Below are 20,571 nucleotides of genomic sequence, written 5' to 3'. Positions count from 1 at the left end.
ACATGTATTCATATTTATTGTTATTGTTAGGCTGCTGTGACAAACAAATATCCCCTTTTGGGATCAATAGAGTATTCTTATCTTATCTTATCTTATCTTATCTTATCTTATCTTATCTTATCTTATCTTATCTTATCTTATCTTATCTTATCTTATCTTAATTTCTCCACACGTAATAGACATACAGAGGAATAAAGAAGACATTTTTCACTTTCCCACGGTGACATGAAATTAATAAAATGATTACATTAGAGTGCACATTCACAGTAAAGTGCACAATAAACAAACAATAAATATTAAACTATAAAGTATAATGTGCAAACAGATACAATGTACTGGCACTGAGGCGAAAGGATGACAGAGATTTAACAGCATAAAACCTGAGATGTATAAATATATGTCATTGGAATTTGAAAACAGAGAGTCATAGCAGAGTTAATAGTAATATAATTTGTGCCTTTGTTTTTCCTGAGTTATCTCAAAATTGTGGAAGGATTTTTTTGTGAAAAACACAGTTACATTTCTTTTTATTCCTCCAAAATTCAGTAAAATCGAGATATACATATTTTACTGAGCAAACATGTTTTTGAATTGCATTTATTTAAATATCTGTTTGTTTATTTGTTTCTTTCTTTCTTTGTTTTTCACCAAAATCTTCATTATATCTCTGTTGGTTTCAGATGAACGTTCATGAAGTATGAGGTGAAATCTGCGTCCGATCCATGCCATTGTCCAAGAGATGTGACAGAGCAAGATGACATGTCTACAAAGCCTGGTCCGGATCTGCAGATTTAATCCTATATTCTAATCCTACTCAGTATAAGACAGGGCTCAGACTTTGACCATACTGAGATGTATCTCCTACTGTGATCAACCATGTAGACAGCGACAATGACTATATACCGGTCCAGGGTGAGCACCGGCTCTCGCCCGATGACAGAATGAGTCTGGAGTTACCTTGTCCCAGGACCAATAACCAACATGAAAAGAAAGACATCTGGTTTTTCAGGATGACTATAAGGCTTTCAGTCTTCTCATAAAATCATCTTTATTAATATTGCACTTTTGGGCTCAGGCAGGGCATAGAGTGGCGTACAAATGGGTCTCGTCAGTTGTGCGAACAACAACAACAAAAACAACATGCCACTCCAAATCTACTTGGAGGACTTCTTGATGACATGCTCCATCGCAGCCATATCAGAGGTGTCCAGGTTGATCTTGTACTTGGCCAGGATTTTGAGCAGGGGCCTGATCCTCAACCACCACTGGATCTTTGGAATACGATGTCTGCGGAAGAAGAGGGACACAAAATTCCGTTGTCATTGTGTGAAAATCTAAAATGGCATTCTGCGCATTTGGACTGTCTGCGTGTAGAATAATGCTTTTTCTAACGCTGCTGTAACTAATTTTAGCCAATAGGCAGCGTGATTTTGTGTGCCGCAGTTAAAAACGCTGTACAGCTAGAGGCCAGTCTTGCTATTTTCTGAGTCCATTCCTTCAAAAACCTCTTCATGCTTTTTCTTCTTATTTGGGTAAACTTATTTTTGCATAACTCTAATCACCCACCACTTTGCTTGATTATAAGTTGCTAAGTTGCAATCCAACCAGAACGTGCACAGCTGCAGATCCAACACTCAGGAGAAAGGAGAAGGAGTTTCTTACTCAAAGTCCGTTTGCTCCTTGAGTTCCGCCAGAGGCTGGAAAACCAGAGACCTCTTCTTCATGCCCAGCACGCAGGCGGTGTCGGCAGAGTTTGCGAACATACGGCCTGGAAGTTCAACGCAGATGTTAGTGCTTGTTGAGGAAGTCACTCGGGGCAAAATCAGACAAGCAGAACCGGCAATGTAGGCCAATGCTAAAGGCCTCAAGGGGGCGCCACAAAATTAAAAATATCACACAATAAACAGCAGACCCCTGACTTTCGAGTGCATCGACCTGGGAGTTTCTCGAGATAGAAGTTGATTTTTTTTGCTCTGTGATTGGAAAGATTTGAGTTAAGAGCAAGCAGAATGAGCGTTTGTGACCGCTCCTTTCCGTGAAGTGCACATTGCATTTCGCAACATACTGTAGCATTAAGTGTGTAGCCAATATGTTAAGCTAAGCGATAAGGCACCAAATGAAAAACTCCCCCAACATCCTCTGCCGCCATCTTCGTCCTATCTATTATTGACTGTTTTGAAAATAATTTTTTTTAAAGTAAAATCCCGTAAGAAAACCAGAGAACCGTGACAAAATCGCTTTACATCAATGAAGTTTTGCCTTAAAGTGTTGCACGTGTAAAGTGTGCATGATACAGTTAGCTACACACTATAGCATTAATTGTGTAGCCAATATGTTAAGCTAAGCGATAAGGCACCAAATGAAAAACTCCCCCAACATCCTCTGCCGCCATCTTCGTCCTATCTATTATTGATTATTTTGAAAATAAATTTTTTCAAAGTAAAATCACGTAAGAAAACCGGAGAACAGTAACAGAATCACTTTACGTCAAATGAAGTTTTGCCTTAAAGTGTTGCACTTGTAAAGTGTGCATGATACAGTTAGCTACACACTATAGCGTTAATTGTGTAGCCAATACGTTAAGCTAAGCAATAGAGCAGAAAATAAAAAAACTCCCCCAACCTCCTCACAACGTAAATATACTCAATAAAACTACCTTATTGCTTTCCGTTCTTTTTTATCATGTATAATTATTATCTATTATTGGTTATTTTGAAAGTAATACTGTTATAACTAATTTCAATTGTGTACATTTAATTAGATGTGTAAGCAAATTGAGTTTCTGGATATATACGTTTGACTTTCAGGTTCCAGGCTAGCTAAGTGACTTGGGCTGCGGCGGTTCAAGGTTGTATCGAATCACCTTATGTCAAATGAAGTTTAGTCCTAAAGTGTAGCAAAGTGTGCACGTTACGTTTAGAAAAACATTGTAGCATCAAGTGCGTAGCTTGTAAATCAACAGAGCACCCAATGGAAAAACTCATTGGTTGCTCCTCCACTGCCGCCACCATCTTTGTCCCATCTTCATGGTAAATCTATATCTATATCTATATCTATATCTATATCTATATCTATATCCATATCTATATCCATATCTATATACATTTAATATATTATTTTATTTTGGATTATTATTCTATCCCTTTTTTCGCAGTGCTTCCAATCACAAGCCATTTCTTATGTTTCTCTCAAATTTCTTATTGTGGGATCAATAAAGTCATCTTATCTTAAAATCTTTTTATACACGATTTGTTATTTAAAAAGTACATGTTTCTAATTCATAAACACGTAATAGAAATAATAATAATAGTGTTTTAATTAATTTCAATTAATTTCAAATAACTATTATTATTCTTAAAAATGATCCTTATTGTTATTACTATTAAATCTTTATATTAAAAAGCTTAGCTTCATTCCTGTCATGTGGGAGTAGGATTTTCTCATTTTGTATTTATAATTTATTTCTAGCATTATTATTTATTCTCTTATTTACAATTTCATGACAAGGGTATTTTTAATGTATTTAATTTTTTTTTGTTTGTTTTTTTTTACTTATTATCTTATAAATAAAAGACAATGGTTAAAAATAATGCAACCGCCCGTCTTGTCCTCACCGTGTCTGTAGCATTCCTTCAACTTGTCTGTCAGCCACAGGACCGACTTCATCCCCATCTTAGTGGCAAAGTTCCTGTCGAAGGGACTCGGGGTGCCGCCCTGAGGACAAACAATTGCTTTTGTGGTGTTCCCGAGACCGTGCACCATCCGCAGACGGGGAAGCGTGCGCGGCGACGTACCTGCTGCATGTGTCCGAGAACGTTCTTCCTGCAGTCGAAAACCCCCTTACCCTCCTCCGAGTACAGGTTGAAGATGAAATCGGTGGTGTAGTTGGCGTTGCTTTTCTCGTTTCTGCGAAAAACAAAGAAGAAGAAGAGCCGTTAACCCCTGTGGGAGAGCGTGAGAGGAACATCTCTTCAGGTGAAGGCTTCCCCCGGACCTCAGGATGAGGCCCCTCTTCACCGTGGTCTTCATCTTCTCCACCAGATGTTCCACGTTCAACTGGTAACAGAAAAAAAAAAGGGTGGATTAACACCCCGCCATCATTCGCCGTTCGATGTTTTTCGCGTCCCCGGGCTCAGACCTCCAGGTCGTGGATGTTGAAAGGGTCCTCAAAGACGTACGCGGCGTCCGCGCCGGATGCCAGGCCGGCCATGGTTGCCAGGTAGCCGCAGTAGCCGCCCATCGTCTCCACGATGAACACCCTGCGCTTGGTGCCGGCGGCGGACTGCTTGATCCTGTCACAAGTCTGTGAAAGACGACACGGTGGAGGTCAGTGTGCGGACGAAGGCTGTGTCCACGAGTCTATGATGAGCTGAGACCTCTGCTGGACCTGCTGCCTCTGAGATCTCTGACTTAAGACCTCCGGAGGTCACCTCAGCTCATGGATCACCTCAGCTGTGATCCATGTGTACATGTAATTCCGCCCTTGTATATAACGTTCATTCATTCACTCATTCCTTATTTACATTAGGTCTTTCCTACCTGAAGCTATCAGACTTTTTAATTCCTCTCCCTTCAGCCGCAAGGAATCTCAAAATCTTTGTACTTAAAGACCTTAAAACACTTTATAGCCGTGACTTTGACACTTTATAGTTTTATTTGTATTTCTGATTCTCCCCCCTTTTTTTTATTTTATTTTTTTACTGTTTATACAATTTCCTACTATTATTTATTATTGTTATGTTTTACTTGAAACTCCGGCACAACAATTTCCTTCGCAATAAATAAAGTTGTTCTTATTCTTATTCTTATTCTTATTCTTATTCTTATTCTTATTCTTATTCTTATTCTTATTCTTATTCTTATTCTTATTCTTATTCTTATTCTTATTCTTATTCTTATTCTTATTCTTATTCTTATTCTTATTCTTATTCTTGACAGTCATCCCAGCCACAGCATTCACCCTTTCATTCACTCACATATATACACAAACAACCAATCAGTTGCTCATTCACTCATCCTAGAGAAACATACAACCTTTCACCCTCTCATTCACTCATCCGATAGGGACAACATTCACCCTCTCATTCACATTTACGCAAAGACATTCATTCACTCATTCACAGGTCAGCTGCACATTCACTCATCCTATATATCCCACATATATAAACATACAACTACTCAGTTGCTCATTCACACCTCATATAGAGACATACAACCATTCACCCTTTCATTCACATGTCTTGACATTGTAGATTCTCCAATCAACCTCCTTCATTTGCTTGGACTGTGGGAGGAACCCTAAGAACGTGGAGGAACCCCACAAAGACACGGGAAGAACATGGAGACTCCACACATGTTGCCAAGTATGTTTGCTTAGCTTCCAGATGTAGCACGCGGAAGTCCAAACATGGAGGACCCTACCATGGTTATGGTGTTGAGAGCTGTGTCGGTGCCGACGCTGAAGTCGGATCCGGGCACGTTGTTGGAGACGGTGGCGGGGATGACGACCAGCGGGAGGCACAGTTCCTCGTGCTTCTCGCGCGCCTGCACCAGCTCCAAACCCCCGACGAAGGCCTGTGCCGAAACGACGGGAGGGATGTCAGCTAAAACAGAGTTGCGATGTCCTATCGCTGGTCATCAGGACGCTTTCCCTTCAGCGCTGCTCACCTCAAAGCCTCCGATAATGACCAAACCATGGATGTTGAACTTAGCGATGGTGTCGCAGATCTCCTGCATGAACTCATTTGGCAGGGACCTTCATGGAGAGTCACAGGAAATGCTATTAGCTTTTAGCGTATCCTCCATTTGGAGGTGTTTCCATCGCCTCACCTCTTCGTTCCCAGCCTGGAGCCGCCCTTCCCGGTCCAGCCCGCCACTCCGGACCAACCAATGGGCTCAATCTGTGCAAGGAAAGATTGTGGGCTCATGTCTTTTTCGTCAAGTGTTACAAACGTGGTCGAAACGCCTTAGCCCACGTCACTTAGCTAGCACCGAACACCCTAAAGTCATACGCATGTACCAAGAAACAGAGCCAGGCCATAGGAAAACAAAAGGGAGACGACGATTTTAAAGTGATACCTTGACTTCGGAGTGGAATTGGTTCATCTGTTCATATCCTTGCTGTTGTTGTTGTCATTCTGTTGTCTATTTTTATCCTTGTTGTCATTCTGTTGTTGTCTATTTTTATCCTTGCTGTTGTTGTTGTCACTTGTCTCTTCTATTTATATTTATATTTATTGATGTTGTTGCGCTGCTGTGACAAACAAATATCCCCTATGGGAATTATCAAAGGCTTATCTTATCTTATCTTATCTTATCTTATCTTATCTTATCTTATCTTATCTTATCTTATCTTATCTTATCACTAACTAAATATGCTTCATATAACTAATTCAATTTCCCCAATTGAATGAATTGAAACGCTATTAATCAAAATAAATATACATAGCAAAAGAGAATGTAAAGAAATAAAGCGGTTTTAGTAAGTGATTTTACATTGAAGATGGGACGAACGTGGTGGTGGAGGAGTGTAGCTCACTTAGCTTAGCTTACTGGCTACACACTCAATGCTATAATGTGTTGCTAAATGTAACATGCACACTTTGTTATATTTTATGACGAATCACCGGGTGTCACACAACCCTTTTGAAAATTAAAATGAATTAACACAGCGTATAACGTTATGTTTTTTTGCCTTTATGCTATGTATAGGCAAAACGTGCTTTTTTTTTTGTAAAAAAGACATATTTTGGTAAACGTCTGAGGAAGAGCATATTTTTAATCGAAACACCATGCTATAATACATTTTAAAAAGAAATAAAAAGTACCCCAAAAATCACGCATGAAAAGCATACAAACAAACGACAAGGTAAAAATAACATCGCAAATTATAAAAATGATATCATGCACGATGGTGTTTTACCATTCCGTGGGCCAAGCCGTCGAAGCCATCGTGCACTCCCAGCATCTGGTGGCCTTGGAGGAGCCCGATCCTGACGGCCGAGCGAACCGCCGCGTTCATGCCTGCACATGGGGCGCCCACGTTCAAAATGGCGATGTTGATGTTGCTCTGGCGGGGGAGAAGAGTCGAGATATCAGTCCAGAACAAACGTATAATCTGCATGACGGGCAGATACCAGGTCGGCCTGTACCTTCACGTCCGGCACGTGCACGTGAGCCAGCATCTTGTAGGTGTTCCAGTTGTTCTCGAAGCTCCTGATGTGACGCAGGATATACAGATACTGAAATATGGGCACGACACCCAAGAATTTAGGGGGTTGGATTTTTGAGCAAAGAACGCGTGCCTCACTTTCCCCTGAGTTTCACAGCGTCGTCAAACCTCTTCTCCGCCATGGCGGTGGTGACGTCTTTCGTCTGATTTGGAGGAAAGTAAAATATTGGCGTACACATTCCCCCATTTGTCCGTCATGTTCATATTGGTGTCGATGCGCTCACCACTTGCACGCACTCCATGAGGGGCAACCTGACGGCCATGTTGCCGGAGAGGCTCACCACGCAGGCGGGGGTTTGCGGCGTGGCCTCCAGCAGCGCCATCACCGCCTCCACACCCATCCTGCTGGCCTGGGCGAGGAGAAAGTAGATTCAAGAGGAGGGAGCGGACGCGTTGAATAAAACGTGAAGGAAGGAACGCCTGCCAACCAGGATTCGGTCAAAGGCGGAGGGCGTCCCGCCTCGCTGCACGTGACCCAGGATGGTGGTGCGGGTGTCGAAGCCCAGCCTCTTGGATATGAGCTGAAGGGAAATTATGCAATTTTAAGCCATGTGCAAAACAGTGCCTCTAAGATACTGTTGCCTAGTGATTACTGACCTGTTTAATGTCCTCACAGCCTATAGGTTTACCACTGCGGTCCGTCGCCCCCTCTGCGACGATGATGATATTCAGACGAGAGCCACGGCCTCTTTGCTGGGGAGGACACAAAGCCTCTTCAATAAACACGCGGGGCGAAATGAATCGTAAAAAAAAAACGTTTGTCGTCGAACGATGTTTACATCTGAGAGTCTTCTGCACAGATGGTCCTCCCAGCCCTCATCTGGGGGCATCTCGGGGATGAACACCCAGTCGGCGCCACAGGCCAGGGCCGTCACCAGGGCCAGGTAACTGTGAGTGACATCGCGGGTTGGATGTGCGGTGGCTGGACGACTAACTTTTAAATGTCCAAGGCTTATATAGCTTCACAGCGGTGATGCGTGAGTGAGGAATGAATCGTTCAAAAACGAAGAGTCATTTTACCGACTCATGACTATCAACTCGTTCATTAACTCGCCCCTGCTCCTGCTAGCCAGCTAACTGCAGATAAGAACCTAGACCAGGGGTCGGCAACCCGTAACACCCAAAGAGCCATTTGGACCCGGTTTCCTCGGAAAAGAAAATACTGGGAGCCGCAATTACTTTTTGACGTCTTAGATAAAGGTACCACTGTATATATTGCTTTTTATTACCTTTACACTTTGTATAAACAAGTGTGAAGTGTGTCGCTTCTGATATTCACAAAGTATTACGGAGAAAATTAAATTTTTATTTATGTAATGAAGTCATTTTGAGCTTAACCTGAATTTTAAAAATAAATCGGGAAAAAAATCACTGTGTCAGTAAACAATAAAAAATAAATATTTGCAAAATGTCTTCATAAATATCTATTTTACCTGGTTTATGGGACTTCTGCTCCTGAACTTCTGCGTACAGCATCTGCAAATTGGGACTTTACCGGCTGGCGGGTATACCGGCTTCCGCCAGTGTGACGTTATTTTGAGCGGCGAAAAATAATAAATATAATTTTATTTAATATTTCAAGATCACAATAATCTTCCAACTTAGAACTAAAAGTTAAAAAAAGGAATTAACACAAATGAAATATACTTTAATTAAATATTTATAATTTATTTTCCCAAGCCACTCAGAGCCGCAGTGTAAAGATGAAAGAGGCTCCGGAGCCGCGGGTTGCCGACCCCTGACCTAGACAATATACCTCTATTGCACATCTGCTTTTCTAACTGCATTTCTTTGAATATATCAAGTAAATTACTGTTTTAGCCCAATTCTGCAACGAGCTGTGAACAAAGAATCAAAGTACTCGAAGTTGCCCTGGCCGTTTACAAAATGAACGACTCGCTAATTGAACGAATCACTTTTTATCTCAGAGTAGCTTTCCCTTCTCGCAAAAAACAAACGACTCACCTCGTAACTCAGTGAATGAATTACTTGGTAGCTCGGTGTCGCCCTCCCTACTCGCATAAAGCAAACGACTCTTCTCATAACCCAGCAAATGAATCACTCGGTAACTCTGTGTAACCCGCCCTAAATAACAAACGACTCACCTCGTAACTCAGTGAACAAATCACCCGCGTGGGCCTTCACGTTCACAAAAAGGTACAATTAAAGTATAATTAAATTAGATTCCACTTATTGTAATGGACGTCTGTATAAATCTGGTATGTCTGCGAGATCTTCTGGTAGGCCGCGGTCAACGTGCATCTTTAGTGACCGATGTAACTCACCCACAATGCCGGCCCATCACCTCCAGGATGAAGGTCCTCTGGTGGCTGTGGAGGGACAGCCGTTAGCGAAACTTATTCGGAGACGGCGGCTCAGCTGATAGGATGAACGAATGGACGAACGGACAAACAGATGGACACGCACCTCTGTGCCGTGGTGGTGATGGCGTCCACGATCTCTATGATGCGATGCAGTGCGGAGTCTGTGCCGATGGTCATGTCAGTGCCGCAGAAGTCGTTGTCGATAGAGCCCACCATGCCCACGATGTTGAGGTGGGAGGAACCCTTGGCTTCATCTGCAGTGATCTTACCTGAGCGCACGTGGAAACGGCTCTACGTTACAAAACGTCGTTTCTCGACCACACTCGGAGGGGGGTTTTCGGGTCACGCCTCTCACCGGCTTTCACGAGGTCCGCCAGGAGCTCGCTCCACTCTGTCCTGAACTGGTTGGCGCCGGTCAGACTGCCGTCGCCGCCGATGACGCACAGGTTGGTGATGCCAAGCTTGACCAGGTTGCAGGCTGCCTGGGTACGACCCTCCTTGGTGCGGAAGTCCTTACACCGGGCGCTGCCGATCACGGTTCCACCCTGACGAGGGGCCGGGAAGAAGAAGGGTAAGATTATCCAACCAAAGTGACAAAGTCCGTGACCCATTTAATGAACCTTGGCATTTGAACGCCCCTGTGACCTGCACTGAAAGGTCAGACCCTGCACAGATGGCCCAGAGGGACAGGAGCCACTTGAATACCACCTTGACCTCCTTGGAGGAATCAGACGAGTTGCAGCATCATGAAAAACACTTCTCCACGTGGCAATGGACGTCTCACCATTCACCCTCTCATTCACACATCATAAAAAAAAAACCACAATTCACCGTCTCATTCACACATCATATGGAGAAATACAATCAAACACTCCCATTTGGACCTCTTAAAGATATAAACAACCATTCAATCCCTCACTCTAATGTCAAATACAGAAATAAAACATTCACCCTCTCATATTCACGCCATATTGACACAAAAAAACATTCACTCGCTCATTCTCCATTCGTATGGAGATATACAACCATGCACCCTGTCATTCACACTTCAGATAGAGACATATGACTATTCACCCTCTCACTCAAAATTAATATGAAGGCATAAAATCTCTCACCCTCTCATTCACACCTGATATGGACACATACAGTAATTGACCATCTTATTTAACCATTCGTTCTTTCATTCACATCATATGGCAACATACAATGATTCACTCTCTCATTCACACTTCGTAAGACAAAAACAACAATTCGCCCTGTCTTTCACACGTCATATAGAGACATCCAAGAATTCACCCTCTCGTCCCCATTTCATATTGACACAAACAACCATTCACTCGCTCATTTCCTATACATTTGGTGATATACGACCATTCCCCCAGTCATTTTACACTTCACATAGACACAAAAATCATTCCCCCTCTCATTCACACTTCATATGAAAACATCCAGCAATTGACCATCTCATTCATTCATTCACATCATATAGAGGCATACAATGATTCACTCTCTCTTTCACATTCCATAAAGTTGCAAACAATTCACTCGCTCATTCCCCATGCATGTGGAGACATGCAACCATTCACCCTTTCATTGACACATCATATACAGGCACAAGATTATTCACCCTCTCATCCAAACTCATACAAACACAAAAAACATACTTTCATTTACATTTTATATGGAGACACACAACCATTCATCCTCTCATTCAGGTGTCAAATGCAGAAATACAACCATTCACCCTCTTATTGACATGTCTGGATGATGCAGGGTCTCCAGTGAACCTCCTGAGGTAAGAATGAAAAACCTCCTCACCAGCTGCAGCATCATAGAGACGCTCTCCCATGTAGCAAGGCGGATGTTGTCCCCACCGTCCACCAGGCCCTGGTAACCCTGGAAACCAATGAAGAGCGTGTCAATGAAGAGCCGCTCCGATAGGACGATTGCAACGAGCTAAAATAAGCTAGATTTACCTCATGGACGAAGTAGACCTTGGCTCCGGTGTAGATTCCCACTCGGACCGTGGCCCTCACGGCTGCATTCATGCCTGCAGGACATCACGGTACACAAAATTAGACGTAACCGGCAATCGTGAAGCTATTAGCTATTTCCTCTGACACTCTTTGCACGTTAGCACGATTTGCACCGAGACGCTAATTCTATTTCCGTTATTTCACGGGCACGACAATCACGCGTTAGATAGAGGGCGGATCGTGGGAGCAAGATTACAACCGGCTGCTCTAAAAGGACCACAAATGTCTGTACTTAGAGGGGAATACAATAAGGGGGAAGCTCATTGCAGCTTGGATTAATTAGATTAAAAGTGTTTACAGCAAAGGTTAAGAGCCAACTAAAGGAAGACAAAGCTATAACCATTAGCGCTTGGTGTCTCCATGAAGGCCGCGTCGGTACGGCGTTGAGGTTGACACGCAGCTTTTATTTCAGTTTACTTTTAAAGATTTGTACCATGATGACTGTATTTGCATTCCAATTTGTTGTAAGAAATCAGGGAAAGTGTTGACAGTTAGCATTTGCACTAATGCTAACATCGGTTGCTTGCAGCTCTGGCTTGAAGGATTTCACCTCCTGACTTTTGCTGACAATTTTATGCATTCAGTTGCAGTCGTAGTCCAGGACAAAGGAAATAAGGCGGTATACCGAAATATTTTTTTAGCATTTTACTGTTGTTGTTTTATTGAACAGATAGCAGTGCCGTGCTAAACTTGTACTACAAGAGCGGCAATGGGACCCCCTGTCCTGCGTACCCCGGCGCCCTGGGGTCGCCTAAAGGACAAGATGCGGATTGATTGTCCTTGGAGGCGCCAAGAGCATCTCCATTTACATTGCCGAGGAGGGGAGGAGAGCGGGAGTGCTGCACACTCCACCTCGCTGCTACGCAAACTCATGGTGGAAAGGTCAGGCCGCTATAATTAGCTCACAGCGTCGGTGTTAAAGAGAGAGGAAGCCACGGCATATAGAAAGTTCTGTGCAGAATACAATGAATTATGCACTTTTCATCACTTTGTGTTTTGATTAATGAGTCCGTGTGAATACACCACAAGTGTGCACGGGCCTGGGCAGTCGGGGGGGCTTTGCCTCCTCACATGTTCTCACCACAAGGTACGTGGGGTCAATGACACATTCCCCAAAGGTCACGGGAGGGAGATAATCCTCATCAAGTTAAAGGTCAGTGGAAAGTCTGCCTCAGGCCGCCATCCCCGTACGTCCCTGGGAGATATTTCTCTTCATTTAGCTGGCTAAGAGACGGCAAATCAATGCGACAAGTCCCTGATGTGTCAATGGAGGCGCAAGACGTTAGCCATTAGCATGGAGTTGACAGACGACATAGGAATTGTCACCCGTTTCACTTGGAGATGCATGTTTGTCAGTTCTGCTTTGCACAGGTTTGAAAAAACATGCAGAAATTGAGTATTACTTGCATAGCTTAGCATTGAATGCTAAGGCTTGCTTTGATATAAAGACAGTTTTATGTATTTATTAAAGCACAGGGTCCCTGCGCCATGTCTCCATCAGTCTGGGGGTCCTCGGCCTGGCGAACGTTGAAGACCCCCGGTATAGTTTGAGCATCATCAACCTCCCCACGTTGCGGACGTTTGCAGACGACTCCTCGATTTCCGTCCGGGAGTAAATCTGTTGTTTAGCTATTGCAGAGTAACAGCGTGCCAGACCCTTTTTTGTCAGTGCACATCACCCAGGAGACCCCAACCCCTCCTGCCAACCCCCCCCCCCCCAACTCCACTCACCCTGGGCATCGCCTCCGGAGGTCAGCACCGCGATCGCCCGACCCACACCCATCTTTGTGGGGTCGACGGTACCCTTCTGTGCCATGGTCAGCGACGGGGGTCCGGCTGTGGAGAAGAGGCTTGGAGTGTGAAAAGCTCTGCCGCCCTTCTGTACTGCACGAGGCACGAGCAGACTCTGACCCCCAGGCTCGTCGGCCAGCCCGCTATGGAAAGTAATTGCGTTGGCGAATCACATGGCTTGACTTTCTTCCTGGCAGGCAAGCGGGCGCACGTAGTGCTGCGAGCACACACACATGCACGGTGCCTATTAAAAGCATTCCACACCCCCCGTATTATGGTAGTGCTGGGAATATTTTTAGTAGTGCTGATGTTTTTATAACATCGCATCGCAACGCAAAGGGATTCATTTAATCCAACCAATAAACTGAACATAAACAGACCAATGGGCGAATTGCAAACTCTGCTCGGGACGTACATATAGTAATAGCTCAGCTCATGAATTTAATTCAATCCTTGACTCTGTTTGCGAATCCAATACATTTATCCCATTGAAATCTGTTCCCCAGCCCAGAAAACTTACTATACTCTCTGGAAACTTTTTTTAATGTGTTTTGGGGCAAAAATACAGAAAGGAAATTGAAAATAACTGAAGTACTGTGTTTCTGGTGTTTTCTCTTCTTGTTGGCACTTGTACTTGACGTTTCCTTCACTAAATGAGTAAAAGTAAAGCCTTCACACATATAAGAACCCTAGCTAAGGCTAAAGCTAAGGCTAAGGCTAAGGCTAAGGCTAAGGCTAAGGCTAAGGCTATCTTCAGCTAGCTGTCTTTCATTCATCTGAACTAATGATACCTTTTCTACCCCTTCTTAGACTTGAGACATTTGTTTTGTTAGCATAGTCGCCCCTTTAGCCAGATCAGCCGTCTTTTGGGCATCTTTGTTCTTTAGGATTGTACAGATGATCGTCTTAGCTATGTTGTAGTGCTTGGCGAGATGTGAAACATATAAGCCTCTCTCATGTTTCGCTATTATTTCCTTCCTCAGATCAACTCTTAATATCTTCTTACCATTGTAACTAGCACTTTTAGCTTTTTGCGAGCCATAAGGAGGGCTAACGTATGATTTGTTTGAGGTTTTGGCCGCTCGTAAGCTGAGGTTCTGCTGTATACGTATATTCCCCACAGCATGATGATGCTATGCTATGTTTTGGCTTGGATATGGCCAACGCTAATGATTAGCGCTGATTAAAACACATTTAAAATGTTCCTATGTGGCGGCGACTTTGAAACTAAAAGGTGCTAACGTACCCGTTAGCCAATGGAGGTAAATGCTAGGGTGAAGTGGCCTCTAGAGGGCGACACAAAATGAGGAAAATAAATTCACTATCAATATAATTATATATAATTTAATCTAGCCATAAGTGTGAACTCTTAAAATGGAAAATCTGACATTTATTCAAATGTAAAGTGATTCCCAGTAATATTAATTAAATTCATAATTCCAAATTAGCCCTCCCCACCTCTCCCAATTTACTGATGTATCATTGCATTTATAATTTGTTACTATTAATATTAGTCATTTTCTCATTTACAGGATTTTTGTTTACATGTTAAATTTAATTTTGATTTTTTTTTTTCAGATTTATTTGAAAATGCAGCCTCAGGGCGGCACTGGCTGGTGTCACCCCGAGACTCATAAGATAGACTTATGTGTCTGAAACTGGAAATTGAAGGTGTGATGCTCAATGTTGTCAGTGGCTATGTGAATCTGAAGAGAAGAAGAAGTTCTGGGATGAGTTAGATGAAGTGATGCAGAATATCCCCAGAGATGAGAGAGTAGTAATTGGTGCACACTTCAACAGACATGTTGGTGCAGGCAATAGAGGGGATGAAGAAGTGATGGGCAGATTTGGTATACGGGATAGGGATGCAGAGGCACAGATGGTGGTAGATTTTGCAAAAAGGATAGAAATAGCTGTAGTAAACACCTTTTTCCAGAAAAAAACAGGAACATATTGTAGGGTAACTTGTAAGAGTGGCGGTAGGAGCACGCAGGTAGTCTATATCTTGTATAGACAAGGTAACCTGAAAGGGATCAGTGACTGAAAAGTAGTTGTAGGTGAGAGTGTAGCCAGACAGCATAGGATGGTGGTTTGTAAGATGGTTTGTAAGGTGACAATGAAGATCAAGAGGACAAAGGCAGAGCAGAGGACAAAGTGGTGGAAACTGAAAAGGGAGGAGTGTTGCATGGTTTTCAGGGAGGAGTTGAGAAAGGGTCTGGGTGGTCAGGGAGAGCTTCCAGATGATTGGACAACAACAGCTAGTGTTATCAGGGAGACGGGTATGAGAGTACTTGGTGTGTCACTTGGAAAGAAACTACATAAGAAGACTTGGCAGTGGTATGAGGAAGTGCAAGAGTATAAACAGAGGAAGCGGTTCGCAAAGAAGAAGTTGGACACTGAGAGGACTGAAGAGAACAGACAGGAGTTCAGGGAGATGCGGCGAAAGGTAAAGATAGAGGTAGCAAAGGCAAAACAAAGGGCTTATGATGACTTGTATGCTTGGTTGGACAGTGGGGAGGGAGAGAATGATCTATACAGGTTGGCGAAACAGAGAGATAAAGATGGAAAGGATGTACAACAGGTCCGGGAGATTAAGGGTAGAGAGGGAAATGTATTGACAAATGCTGAATTAGTGATGGGAAGATGGAAAGAATGCTTTGAAGAGCTGATGAATGTGGAAAATGAAAGAGAGACAAGGGTAGAAGAGGTGACTATTGTAGACCACAAGGTAGCAGAGATTAGTGAAAGTGAAGTGAGGAAGGCATTGAAGAGGATGAAGAGTGGAAAAGCAGTTGGTCCTGATGATATACCTGAGGAGGTGTGGATGTTTGTAGTCTAGGATAGGCAGCGGTAGAGTTTCTGACTAGATTATTCAAATGGATCTTAGAGAGTGAGAAGATACCTGAAGAATGGAGACGAAATGTGATGGTGCCTATCTGTAAGAATAAGGGGGATGTGCAGAATTGCAGCAACTGTAGAGGGATAAAGTTGATGAGCCATACAATGAAGTTATGGGAAACTAGACTGAGAGAAGAAGTCAGCATTTGTGAACAGCAGTATGGCTTCATGCCTAGAAAAAGTACTACCGATGCAGTATTTACTTTGGGAATGCTAATAGAGAAGTACAGAGAAGGCCAGAGGGAGCTGTATTGTGTTTTTGTAGACCTAGGAAAAGCATATGACAGGGTGGCAAGAGAGGAACTCTGGTATTGTATGAGGAAATCTGGAGTGACAGAGAAGTAAGTTAGACTGGTGCAGGACATGTATGCTTGCTGTGAGACAGTGGTGCGGTGTGCTGTAGGGGTAACAGAGAAGTTCAGGTGGAGGTGGGACTGCATCAGGGATCAGCTTTGAGTCCCCTCTTGTTTGCAGTGGTGATGGACAGGCTGACAGATGAGGTTAGACAGGAATATCCATGGACCATGATGTTTGTAGAAGACACTGTGATCTGTAGTGAAAGCAGAAAACAGGTAGAGGAAAATCTAGAGAGGTGGAGGTATGCTCTGGAAAGGAGAGGAATGGAAGTTCGTCGCAGCAAGACAGAATATATGTGTGTGAATGAGAGGAACTCGGGTGGAACGGTGAGGCTACAGGGAGTAGAGATCAAGTTGGAGGATTTAAGGTACTTGGGGTCAACAGTCCAGAGCAATGGAGAGTGTTGAAAAGAGGGAAAGAGACGGGTTAAAGCAGGTTGGAATGGGTGGAGAAAAGTTTCAGGGGTACTGTGTGATCGAAGACTATCGGCCAAAATGAAAGGAAAAGTGTACAAGACAGTGGTGAGACCAGCGATGCTTTATGGACTAGAAACTGCTACAATGACCAAAAGACCGAAGGCAGAGCTGGAGGTTGCAGAAATGAAGATGCTAAGGTTCTCTTTGGGAGTGACCAAGATGGATAGGATGAGGAATGAGTCTATCAGAGGAACAGCACATGTTAGATGTTTTGGAGAGAAGGTCAGAGAAGCCAGACTGAGATGGTTGGGTCATGTACAGAGGAGGGATAGAGAATATATTGGTAGACGGATACTGGAATTGCTGCCAGGCGAGAGGTGTCGAGGAAGACCAAAGAGAAGATTTATGGCAGTGGTGGGCCATCAGGGCCTGCAAGGCCTTCTCTGCTGGCCTAAAAAATATCTGAATCACAGATGTTAAGAATATTTTGTCCATGAATACTTATTAAATAATTCCAAATAGTCTGTTCACTTCCTTTCATAGCATCGATTATACGCGGGGGTGACAGAGGAGAGTTGGGCGTCCCTTTGTCGTCACGTGATGCGCTCCCGCCGGCCAATTTTAACACTACGCGAGTTATCTATCTGCGATGCACCTCTCTTTATACTGCATTTCTGCATAATAAGATATTTTTTTATAGCCATAAACTAATTATTGGGGGGGGTGGGGGAGGTCAACACGTCGCTGGGGGGGTTGATGCGGACCACTATTGAAGGCCTAGGTGTAAAATGCACGGCCCGCCACTGATATATGGACATAGTGAGAGAGGATATGAAGGTTGTTGGTGCGAGAGAGGAGGATACATAGAATAGGGTTAGATGGAAAAAGTCAATTCGCCGTGGCGACCCCTGAAGGGAAAAGCCGAAAGGAGTAGAAGAAGATTTGTGATTTGTTTGAAATGACTTGAAATAACATAAATTAAGGAAAATGATAAAAATTCTATTCTGTTTCTTTGGCACATATTATATAAAATCTCATCCAGGGTGTCAGCTAATAACCCAGGAAGAGATGCTTATTTTCGAAACCACAACAAATGCAGCTGTTCGTGGAAGACGTTCCAGCTCTCCTCCGAGACGCTTCTTCACTTCTGTCCAACTGACGCAAAGATAAGACGTCTGTTCGACCAACCGCCAAGTACGACCCCTGTGACCGCACGAGATCGGGGCATCACTTACATGATAGTCCTTCCCGACAAGAGACACACTGCTCGAGCATCGTCCTTTAGCATTTCCACTCCGCCGCCATACCACTTCTCCTATCTGTGCATTACGTGCACGTTCACGCCTATGCTGTTATCTGACGCCCTGCGGCGAAGCCCCTCGGATTACAAATGCAGAAAAAAACACACAGCGCGTCGAGTCAAAGCCTGCAAGTCACACCGTTGGTGTTACTTCCCACACACACACACACACTGTTGATTATTCACACCTGTAATGTGTTTTTGCAAAAAAGTGCATATTTCAGTTCGGCTGTTTGAAAAGTTATTTTTTGTGAATAATGTGTTTTACACACATAACATTATGTATATTATATAACATATAACGTTCAGACTTTCATTTATGTATAATATTGTGACAAACAACACTCACCCACATTATATAGACAAAAAACATATAATGTAGAGACACAAACATTCACCCCCTCATCCACATACTACATACAAACATGTGACATTCACCCTCTCATTCATGTATGATATAGGGACATGCAACATTCACACTTTCATTCACATGTTATATAGAAACACACAACATTCATCATTCACATAATATATACAGACAGAACATATTTAACCCTTTCATTCACATATTATTGGAGACGTATTCAAGATTCATACGTTAATTGTCACATGTACAGTGTAGAAATGTGACATTCACCCTTTCATTCATATTTAATATGGAGACATACAATATTCACCCTCTCATTGGCGTATTCTATATAGACTTAAAAATTCACCCTTTCACATATAATGCAGACACAAACATTTACAGTCTAATACACAAATCACACACAGACATGCAAATTAGAAAATTAGAATATTGTGATAAAGTTCTTTATCTTCTGTAATGCAATTAAAAAAACAAAAATGACCTTTTCATGATATTCACATAATAGCATTTTTGAGTTTTCTTAAGATGTAAGCCATAATCAGCAATATTGAAATAATAAAAGGCTTGCAATATTTCAGTTGATTTGTAATGAATCCAGAATGTGTGACATTTTTGTAATTTCATTACAGAAGATAAAGAACTTTATCACAATATTCAAATTTTCCTAAGACAGTCCTGTGGAGACATACAACATTCATCCTTTTATTCACATTTATTCATATTTAATATAGACACCAAATTTTATTCACGTTTGTAACATGCCATTCATCCTTTCATTCATATTCAATAAAGAGACACAAATTTCACCCTTCATTTACATATTATATAGTGACATATGGCACCCATCCTTTCATTCATATTTAATATAGAGTAATGCAACAGTCACCTTTTTCATTTATTTATTATATATAGACATAAAGAAATCACCCTCTCATTCACATATTATATATAGACAGAACACATTCACTCTCTTGCTCACATTTTATAAAGAGACATGCAACATTCACCCCTTCGTTCAGATTTAATATAGAGACATGCAACATTCACCCTCGATTCACACGTCTGCACAATTTTTGGATCTACAGTGTAACCTCCTGCATGTGTTTGGACTGTGGGAGGAACATTCACACGGAAAGGCCCCCCAGTGGGGATCCATCCAGGGACCTTCTGGTTGCGAGGCAGAAACTCTACCCGTGAGACAAAGCCAGATATTTGGGCTTCAGAGGTCCTCGCCGTCACCTCATGTCACCTTCACTCCTGGATGAACTTCTTTTCTCCTCCTGTGGTAACTTCGCAGCACCAGCAGATGGCACGCCGCGACTACGGCTGGCGTTCTCTCACGCTTCCTCTCCGGAGCTAAGCTAGAATGCACAAAATGAGCCGTCAAAAAAAGGGCGGCGGACGGTCAGACAGCGGGCTTCGGCTTTCCGACGGAGGCGTTTTCAACCTCGTTGGTCAGGAGAGGAGTGATAAAACATTAAGTGTGCTAAAGATGCTAGCGGATGCTAACACAAACACAGGTTCTGGACTGGAACGGGCGAAGAGGCCCCACGACACGGGGGAATCTGAAGGCTTCGGGCGGAGCGACGTCAGGCAGATCAATAGCTCTATTTCCACATGATAACCCCCCTGCCCCCCCCCCCCCCCCCGGCTGACCCCCACTGACCCCCTGCTGACCCCCCGCTGACCCCACCGGACAGTTTTAATAAGCCGGGCCGATCGATACGACACTGGTTCAACACCGGACGCCTCAAGAGCTCTGGATTTGACAATGTGACAGCCTGACCTTCTGCCTCACCCGGTCATCTGGAAAACACACACACTTCCATCTGTGTGTGTGTGTGTGTG

The 20,571-nt window shown here is 43.2% G+C and overlaps 1 protein-coding gene across 1 annotated transcript; it reads right to left on the bottom strand.

The window, feature by feature from the left end:
- Positions 1-1,029: 1,029 nt before the first annotated feature.
- pfkmb (phosphofructokinase, muscle b) lies at positions 1,030-13,585 on the bottom strand. The gene is made up of 22 exons (XM_086168332.1): positions 13,323-13,585; positions 11,532-11,605; positions 11,374-11,451; positions 9,911-10,100; positions 9,659-9,824; positions 9,517-9,561; positions 8,011-8,119; positions 7,829-7,924; positions 7,660-7,752; positions 7,456-7,581; positions 7,310-7,374; positions 7,152-7,215; positions 6,923-7,069; positions 5,830-5,900; positions 5,668-5,755; positions 5,422-5,574; positions 4,139-4,303; positions 3,995-4,056; positions 3,795-3,906; positions 3,615-3,714; positions 1,663-1,768; positions 1,030-1,287 (listed from the first exon to the last, which is right to left on the bottom strand). Exons 1-22 carry the CDS (start codon positions 13,405-13,407, stop codon positions 1,155-1,157), a joined length of 2,328 nt encoding a protein of 775 aa, XP_086024458.1. The 5' UTR covers positions 13,408-13,585; the 3' UTR covers positions 1,030-1,154.
- Between the last annotated feature and the right edge of the window lie 6,986 nt (positions 13,586-20,571).

This window comes from Fistularia commersonii, chromosome 21, assembly GCF_037954325.1.
Source record: "Fistularia commersonii isolate RoL2024-O1a breed Wild chromosome 21, RoL_Fcom_v1.0, whole genome shotgun sequence".
NCBI classification, from domain to species: domain Eukaryota; kingdom Metazoa; phylum Chordata; class Actinopteri; order Syngnathiformes; family Fistulariidae; genus Fistularia; species Fistularia commersonii.
This window is presented reverse-complemented; position numbering and strand designations above follow the sequence as displayed.

Excerpts from the sequence above, each read along its gene's own strand:
- pfkmb (XM_086168332.1), bottom strand. The coding sequence starts at position 13,407 with ATGGCACAGAAGGGTACCGTCGACCCCACAAAGATGGGTGTGGGTCGG. Across the intron at positions 9,562-9,658 it reads ATCACCACCACGGCACAGAG|CCACCAGAGGACCTTCATCC; the intron begins GTGCGTGTCCAT and ends GTCCCTCCACAG. Across the intron at positions 7,582-7,659 it reads CCGCCTTTGACCGAATCCTG|GCCAGCAGGATGGGTGTGGA; the intron begins GTTGGCAGGCGT and ends CTCCTCGCCCAG.